The following is a 9,515-nucleotide window of genomic DNA, read 5'->3' as shown; positions in this document are numbered from 1 at the left end:
CAGGAATTATACCTACCTACTTTAAAGGGGTGTAGTAAGGACTTTTTAACCTCTGTATATTGCCATATGAGAATAAATCAAATACTTTTTTTAACTACTATTTCGTTTGGGTTTAGGTTAAATGTAATTGTTTCAGTAATACTCTGTCAAGTACATAGATTCAAACTGATAAACCAGTTTATGATGCTGTTGAGGAATCCTATGCAAAACATTCCTATCTAAATTCACCCCTGCTTCAAGTGATTTAGAAAGGCATTACACTGAGATAAATTTGTCCACTCTGATCAAAGCACAAAAGTCTATTCTAAAGTAATCTGCAAGACTTAGTTTCCTCTACTGGTAGCTGTATAATTATTAAGTGTCAATGAGGAAAGACTGATGCAATACACTGCAGGATTCAGGAGCAAAATCCACTTCTTAGAGCTATAGGATTCATCTTGACCCAGAAAATTCTGCTTTCCATGCTACTGACTTTGGGCACTGATCGACGTGGACAGAACTTAATACACACATTAAGAGACTCACTTTAAGAATGTAGGAGCAGAATTTTGCACTTAAGTCATCTGCAAATTACTGCACCCTTCCCCGGAAAAATATATGGCTGAAAAAAGGAAATTTGGACCACAACTGATTATACTGTAAATCCTGTGAGCAGGGACCATCTGTTCTTTTGTGTGTATCAATACCCAGCACAAATGAGGACCCATGGGCCCTGTCTTAATACAAAAGATGGTACCTTGTCATACCCATTGGAACAGAGCTGGAAGACCTTTAATAGGCCTGTGTTTTTTGTAAAACAGGGTGCTGGAAAATGAAGAAGGGAGAAAAGGGTACCTAGTCTATCCCACCAGCAAGAACCATAGTTCAAGTCAAAAGGGGAGGAAGTCATCGCTAAAAGGCAATGGGAGGAGGATTGACTACATGCTTTACACAGAAGAGGGTCTCTATCTGGAATGGAAAGTGGTGAGTTTTACAATAAAATAAACTGTAACTCAGTGTGAAATGCTTGGATGGTATATCAGCTCCTATGGGTTTCCTTAGAGGAGTTAATTTGAATTCAAGTTTCTAAAGGGTCTTTAAAGGAAGTCCATCATTCAGACCCTTTTCCTGCCACTTTTTTCATAGATTTCATAGACATCAGGGCTGGAAGGGACCTCGGAAGATCATCGAGTCCAGCCCCCCGCCCAAAGGGCAGGAAGTCAGCTGGGGTCATAGGATCCCAGCAAGATAAGCATCCAATTTCATCTTGAAGGTGTTCAATGAAGGCGCTTGAACCACCTCCGGTGGCAGGCTGTTCTAGACCTTGGGGGCTCGGACAGTAAAGAAGTTCTTCCTTATGTCCAGCCTGAAACGATCTTGAAGTAGTTTGTGACCATTCGACCTCGTCATCCCTTGGGGCGCTCTGGTGAACAAACGTTCCCCCAGATGCTGGTGGTCACCCCTCATAAACTTGTAGGTGGCCATCAGATCACCCCTGAGCCTGCGCTTTTTCAGGCTAAAGAGCCCCAGGGCTCTCAGCCTGTCACCGTAGGGTCTGCTTCCCTGACCTCTGATCATGCGCGTGGCTCTTCTCTGGACTCTCTCAAGCTTCTCCACATCCTTTTTGAATTGTGGAGCCCAAAACTGGACACAGTACTCCAGCTGCGGCCTCACTAAGGCCGAGTACAGGGGGAGAATGACGTCCCGGGATTTGCTTGAGAGCAAAAATAAAAATGTTTGTGCACTCCCTGCTCCTCCATTGCAGAAATCTATTTTAATCCGTTTTTAAAAACACACTTATTCTCTAAAGCAATTGGCTCCAAAATGTGGTACCTCTACTTTTGCTATTTACACACTCTCCTTTTTCATCCCTAAAGCTATTTCTTTCGGATTTGGGGGTTCCCAGTTCCTGTCATCTTGCTTTAGTTCAATCTATTCTAGATGGAGCTTTACCTGACGATTGCCTAAAAACGAGGCGCTGAACGCCGCTGCTTAGCGGCGTTCCTGTCAGAGAGTGCATTTTGCACGGGTTCTGTGATTTGGATTGACATACCACTTGTTTCTGTATAAATATGAACTCGCCATTTTCTCAACCTCCTGAAACCCTCAATATTTTGGATCTTGGAAATGGCCCGTCTCCTTATATGGTACTGGAGCAGCCGCTAAAGTTAGAGAGAGAGTTTTGCTAAAAGCTCTTTCCATTCTGGTGTTAGAAAGGAAAAAGGAGAATTGGCAATTGGGAAATTCAAGTGCAACTGCTTTCTCCGCTTGGTTCAGTAGAGGCAGAGTTGCTTGCTGGCATTCAGAACTCACTCTCTATTCTCCAAATAGTTTTGAAAAATAACAGGGTTCAGAAGGATGCCAAGGTGGGCTAAGTGGAGAAACGTGAATGTAGTGGGTAGGGTGCGTGAGAAAGTCTGTTACTAGAAATGGATTTACCCTGATCTTGCAAGCTGCTCTGCAAGGGGGGATTCCTGCCCTGCAGGAAATCAATGGGGTCTGTGGGATGGAAGGGACAACCCAGCTTTTGGCATATTTTCCATACTCTATGGACCCCTGGATTTGCAGTTTAGTACATCTACACAAACAGCCATCTATCTTATTCTCATCCTTCTAGAACCACATGAAGGCTGTCACTCCAGCTCATATGTTATTCAGAGTTAATTCAGTGTCTGCAATTTTAGTCACTATATATGGATAACTATAGGAAGCTGAGTGGGGCTCACTCCGCTACATACTGTACAAATGTTGTCAGACACAGTCTATTATGTCCAAGTATTGTGTCCACATTTTGCAATAGTTTCTGGTTCCGCAGGGGTCCAATGTTGCCCCTGCTTTTCCTCCGGCTCCCCACATATCTGAAAAAGGACTTCTTATTGTCCTTGATGCTCAAAGCTAGCTGGAGTTCAGTTGCAGCCTTGGCTTTCCTGCTCTGCTCCCTACAGGACCGGACCAGTGCAGAATAATCCTCCTTGGAGGTGACTTCCATCCTCCACCCTTTGTAGGCCTTTCTTTTTAGCCTCAGGAGATCTGCTAGGTCCCTGGAAAGCCAGGGGGGCTGCTGTGCCCTCTTGCTGCCTTTCCTCCGAGATGGAATAGACTTAGTTTGTGCATTGAGGATCGCTCCCTTGAGGAGCAACCACTCCTCTTGAACTCCCCTCTCCCTGTGGTCACGGTCCCTTAGGGCCTCACTGACAAGCCTCCTGAGCTTGTCAAAGTCGGCTTTCCTGAAGTCAAGGACTTGCGTGTTGCTGACCGACTTGCCAGCTTTTCGGCGGATGGTGAAGGTGATCAGCTTGTGGTCGCTGTCACCCAGCTTCTCATCGATCACTAGGTCGCCGACTAGGTCATCCCCAGTAGCCAGTACCAGGTCGAGCAGCGCTTTGCCTCTCGTTGGCCCATAGACTTCTTGAGTCAGGTAGAGGTCGTCCACACACGAGAGGAAGCTCTGGTATTACCTGACTTCTTCTGGGTTCTGGGGCCTCTGGAGTGAGAAAGGAGTAACTTTTGTGAGTATAGGAGTGATGTATCAGCTTCTCAGCCATACAAGCAATATCAGATCATGTTTGATCAGACTTCTGTGGACATAAGCTGAGGATCAGAAATGCATAAAACCTCAAAAACAGGCTCAGCTGAAAGGAGTTTGATGCCCAATTCCATATTTCACATAGTACTAGTGAGTGTGTGATCTAATATCTTTTAATATATTTGTACAGTAACTAGCAGTTGGGTCCCTGTCTTGGTTGGGGACTCCAGGTAATCAGCTTGTTACTAACTGCTGTAATACAGGTCATGTGCTGTATTATCTATCCTTAAATTTATCAGAAATAATTATTGTGGGTCAGAAGCTTTTCATCCTTACATCTACTAGCATTCTTATCTTTTATGTGATGGTCTCTGAACCTTTCTTAAAACTTTGTAGTGTATCCTTATTGAATTAACAGATGATGATGACAAAAAAAATCTTTTCATACAACCTTCATCTAGAACAGGGCTTCCCAAATTTTTATGCTGTGGCTGCGGCCCGGCAAACCATGGCCCAGCAGTCACAGCTGACCATGGCCAGAATTTCCAGCCAGCAGACAGTTAAGGATACCCCCACCCCTTGTATGGGAGGATGGTCCAAACCCTGTGCTACCACAGGCCCTGTGAAAGGAGCCGTGGCCTCTCCACCCAGCTCTGGGGGGCTGCAGTTTGCCAGTCTACAGCCACTTCCAGTCTGGCAGCTGACTGTGCTGTGGACCACCAGGCAAACCATGGCCCGGGGATTGAGAACCCCTGATCTAGAAGATCCTTAAAAGGGTTTTAAACTATTCTAAATAGACCTTCACCATAATCCTATATTATAGACAGAGTTGGTAACCCTGTCCATGCATAACATTGCCTGACACTGCTCACTGTAGGACCACCAAATGAGGCAAGGTCCTGTGTAAAAGGAAGTCTGTGAAAATGTAAGGGCTCTATGTATGCATGTGCATGGGGAGGGCAAATTAATTGTGCCCAGGCATCCTTCATTCTGACATTTTCTAATTTTTGAATGCTTAACTTTGTAACCTTAGGGCTTTTTAATGTGTGTGTGTATAGTTATATAATAGGTGATACAGTTAGAACAAGGGTAGGGAAAATTACTTTTAAGTATTAAGAAGTATCTATACAACTATCTCTATATCTGTATTAAGAAATATCTGTACAACTGTTTCTGTGAGAAGCTCCACAGGAAATGGAACAAAGGAGTGGTGTTATGTAAAGGATATTTAATTTTCTGCACCCAAAGAAACCTATTTAAGATTGTCTTCTAAGCAGAGAGGTTAGTTTGGTAGCTAAATTCTCTGAAGTACCATGTGCACTGGACATGCTGCATCCTGGAACTGAACAGAAGTTTCCTTGGCCTTGTTCATCTGACTGATGTAGACTGGGATATAGGGAGGTTGAGGAGCTGGACCCAAAGGAATAAGTAGGTGCTTGACTAGAAGGAGAACTGGGACTAGAGCAGACTAAAGGGGTCTGTAAAAAGACAACATTCCCTTCAGTACCTAGGTTGCAACCAGAATGCCTGAATCTTCATATTCTTCTCCTGCCAACAAATATCTATGAAACCAATTGGCAAAATGAGTGCCTTACCTCCCTCTGATAGTTCACAACCTGACACCACCTTCTTTATTAACTTGAGTGGTGGAGGTTCCAACATTTCTAAACTTGCTCATAGCAATATGGTGGCACATGATGAAATGTGGATTTCTCTCTATTTTTTTCTTTTTATTTGTTTTCCCCTAAGGATAAAGGAAATTACATTAGATTTAGGGAATGCCAAAATTAAGCTTGCATGTATAAGCTTAACTTGTCTGCCTTATGCATATTCATTATGGTATGTTCTAACAGCATGATTGCATAGTGTTTCTACCCCACGGGACAGGATGGGCAGCAGTGAACAAATTAGAGTTTTGTAGTTAGTGAGACTTTTGAATGTTGGACTCCTGCCACATTTATTGCAGAAGTTGAAAGGTGTATAATGTTTGAACTGCAAGAAGAGAAACAAGGGTCTTGTTAATTTAGACAGGTGAATGCTATTCTGAAGAACACGTTTTTTAGCTTGTTGCTACCATGGGGTTTCTGAGATGCTGGGCAAGCCATTTAAAATGTCTTCAAAGGTAATCAATAATGTTTTTTCTCATTTCCTGGATGCCTGACTTGACTTGACAATGGGGTCTGATTTGCAGAACTTTTGGCCACTCATAACTACACTTGAAGTGAATGAATGCTCTGCTTTGAACAAGCACTGATATAAAATGATCTCTGAAAAATCATAGATTTCTCAAATTGAGCAACTAAAATTAATAAACACTTTAATTATTTTATCTCTGTTATAATTTCCTTGTTTGTAATGCTAAACTGCCTTGAGCCTTTTCTGAGGAGGGCAACATAAAAATCTAATAAATAAAAAATGTTTCTGTTCCTCAGTTACCAATCAATTAACTGGGAGTAATATTAATTATAGGGGTGTTGTGGAGTTACAGATGGTTCAGAAAATAAACCCCCAAGAAACACTTCCATGCTAGAGATTGCCCACCATAAAAAGCCCATAAGTGATGATTTTTGTATGCAGATCAGGCATTGGAACGATGTGCTGAAATAAGGCCTGAGGCCATTCACTGAACAGCAAGAATAAAACGAAATATAGAACAGCTGCACACTCAGTGAGAATTATACATCCTGTCCACTGAACGAGGCAGAGGTCCTTTGGGAGGAAAATAGCGTGCTATTGTGTCACTAGTCTATCATAATGCGTATGCACAAAGTTGCCAAATTGACGTTACATAGGGAACTTTCATTCTGGCATTGCCTACCTTCTGAGTGCTTACTTTACAATTTTAATGTTCCTCAAATGTAGCTTTTCTGGGTGATTATTAGATGCACTCTTTATACTTACCACTTCCTAGGGAATGACAGAAAAGCTGTCTCTGGGTTCATTAGAACAGCAGCTGTTTAACAGCTCTCAGCAACAAGACACTATGTTAGGAGAGTAAGCTAAGAGAAATATATGTAGACAGAATGTTATCCATACTGAAGCTTTACCAGGATACAGGTCGGAAGTTTCAAATGAACCTCGGAGCTGGATGCCTAAATCCTTTAGTTTATTTTAAATATTCTAGCCACTGCGGTCAGGACCCTTCCCCAATAGATTCAAGCCTGTTCATTACTGGTATAGCATCTGTGCATTACAGTGGAGAGATCCCAGCACTGGCACTGATCCCTTGTGTGCGCCAATTACCCTGCAGAGGTACTCTGGCTGGCTCCCCACTAGCACTATGGAGTCCCTATCCATAAAACCAGGGAGATGCATTTTAAACTTTAGAAAGTCAGCTGAGAGGAGACAGTAAATCCTGGCTTGATGCATGAGAGAATACACCACACTGATTTTGGAACTATCCCCTTTTTCTCTACAGGAAGTGGAAGAGTTCAGCTTTATTACCCAGTTAGCAGGTTTGACAGACCATCTGCCTGTTGCCATGCGTCTGGTGGTATCTACGGGGGAAGATGATCCTTAAAACTGACCAGCTTAGAAGATCAGAAGCAGAAAGTTTCAGCTTGTGACATATAGAAGAAGATGGGAAAGAATTTTGCTGGTGCCACATTAAGAAAAATTACCGGACCTGACCCACACTATCCCCAACTCCATCTCCTTTCAAGTTCCTCCCCAAAATGTACCAACATTTGGGGACATAAAGAGGGAAGAAATATGTGGGTTTGGACCAGTAACAAACCACTATCACAAGTTGCTCAGGCAACAGGGCAGGCCTTTATCTCAATACTTTCACTGTGGACCGAAAGGAACCAAGATGGAAGTCCCAATTCCTTTTGAACCAGTGCCATTCTTACTAAAATACATTTTTATACTAATATATAGCACAAATTAGTTTGTAATTGGTCTGTGAGTTAGTGCTGCCCAATGGTTTTTGCATAATTTCTTTGTATAACTAAGAAACTAAGGCTTTTTTCTTTTCTTTTCTTTTTTTAGCCTATTAATGTTGTAGTAGCATGCCTGCATCAGTAGCATGCGCTCGCATTGCATGCCACTTTGAGACAAAATAGTCATTAAGATACCATGGGGGAAAATAAAAATAGAAATGGGAATTCAAAGTCAGAAACTAGCCAAAGAAAAGTATTCTGGGACTGGCTAGCCATTTTTCAATTAGCTTGGTGGGTTTTAAAACTAAAATCTATGTTCAGTTTGCAGATCAAGATTTTTCTTTCAGAGCCCTCGGTTTAAGGATGAGACTGAAAATTGAGAAATTAAACTCTCAAAATTCACTTTTACTGTTATTTATCTACCTTTATTTTCCTTTCCCACATCTAAAGCCGTTCCATTTCCAGTACAAGGAAACAGAGCATGTTATGATAATGTAAATAGATTCATGTGATACTGCTGGTAACACTGGAGCCAATGGTCTGCCTTTGCTGGAAAGAGTTAAGAAATGGCTTGTAAAATGCATGCTAGATATTGGGTTAAACATAAACAGAGAAAGCGATGTTTTCAGGAAACGGAGTGGAGTGAGAGAGATAAAGACAGTGTAAGATATAGTAGTTCCTTTGAAAATCAATTTCGAGAGAAACAGAAAATGGTAGTTGGCAGCAGAATAATGAGAATGGAACTGTGAATCCCAATCTAAAAGACCTCTCTTCTGAACTGAAGGTAATTTTTCATGTGTTAGAGGTGACCCCGCATTGTTTATACACTAATGGACTTCATAGGAGTCTTGACCATTTGATTTTTTTCCCCACCATGTAGATGCATCAGGCTTCTCTTAGCATTGATTCTCTTTACCTTTCTGTCCCCAAGACCTTCTCGCCTACCCTATCCCTTCTTACCTCTCTGACCCTGAATTATTAAATGAAAAATTAGGGGTGAGATTATTAACTGGGGCTTCCCCCCCCCCCCCCCCTTGTTCATTTAAGGATTTAAAATGAGACAAGAGCAAGGGCACACATGGCAGCAGAGGGGGACACTGCTCTGAAGAAAAGTGATTTGTTCCATCAAAACTGGTGGGAGATACTGCTGGGCCCACAACATCAGCTATATATCCTTTACTTATTAATCCAACTCAGTACTTATCTTTTCCTTCAGTCTAACCCTATGTTATGTTATGTTTCTTTTTTTAAAGAAAACAGAAGACTAGGTAAATTTAAACTTTAGCTATACACACACACTTGTTTCTGTTTAAATATTTCAGTTAAACTACCACAGACTCCTGTGTGGATGCTTATTCTGGTTGAGCATAAACCTGTTGCGAATAGGCTGAAACAAAGCCAAAATAGCAACACGGGTTTAAATAGCAACTAAGGTCATGTGTAGACAAAATGAGGAGCGCGTGTACACGACACTTTAAAGTGGGCTAAATGTTTTTGCATCACTTTAATGGTGTCAGTGTTTTCATGCCTCAGCTGCGTATTGCGCATTAATTCCAGCCGCTGTAGGAAATTCAGTGGTGTAATGCGCCTTAAATGGCTTGGGGTGCAACAAACTAAAACTCCTCTGAAGAGTTTTAGTTTGCTGCCTCTACAGCTGAGGAGTGAAGCACCAGGCTTCATGCAGCTCCATGGCTCTGCAGGAAGCCCTGCAGGCAGCCTGATAGTAGCCTGGGAAGACAAGCTCCACCCAAGAAAAGTGGTGAGCCTGATCCTTCCCCCTCCTCTCCCCTCCCCTCCCCCGCCTTCCCAGACCCTGCCTGCCTGCCTGAGCTACTCAGGGGCCCGGTGCTTCCCTCTGTGGCTGCAGTGCCCCCTGGGACCGCCCAAGCTGGGTGCTGCCTGGCGGGGGGAAGGAGGCCATCGCCAAGGGAAGCACCAGCCCCCCGCAGCCCAGGGACCGCTCCACCCGCCAGTAGATCACTTTCCTCTCCCGACCTCCGGAGAGGCAGGCAAGTTAGGTGTGTGCATGACACGGGGGTTTAATTGGCTCTAAATTGGAGCAATTTTTTTAAAAACCCACCACTTCAATTATGGGCCCTCATTTCATCTACACACGCTGTAGAGTCTGT

The 9,515-nt window shown here is 43.0% G+C and overlaps 1 protein-coding gene across 5 annotated transcripts in view; it reads left to right on the top strand.

Annotated features, from left to right (window-relative positions):
* SMPD3 (sphingomyelin phosphodiesterase 3) overlaps nt 1–8,851 on the top strand; it is a 177,969-nt gene extending 169,118 nt beyond the window's left edge. For all 5 annotated transcript variants that reach the window (XM_006019063.3, XM_025198454.1, XM_006019061.3 and 2 more), the window contains 2 exons: nt 801–963; nt 6,924–8,851. In XM_006019063.3, the coding sequence (XP_006019125.1) occupies nt 801–963; nt 6,924–7,025 (265 nt within the window). In that variant the 3' untranslated portion in view covers nt 7,026–8,851. The remainder of the gene's footprint in view (nt 1–800; nt 964–6,923) is intronic.
* The last annotated feature ends 664 nt before the right edge of the window (nt 8,852–9,515 follow it).

This window comes from Alligator sinensis, unplaced genomic scaffold (assembly GCF_000455745.1).
Source record: "Alligator sinensis unplaced genomic scaffold, ASM45574v1 scaffold97_1, whole genome shotgun sequence".
Classification (NCBI taxonomy): domain Eukaryota; kingdom Metazoa; phylum Chordata; order Crocodylia; family Alligatoridae; genus Alligator; species Alligator sinensis.
The sequence above is the reverse complement of the archived record's forward strand: the minus strand, read 5'-3'. Positions and strand labels throughout refer to the sequence as shown.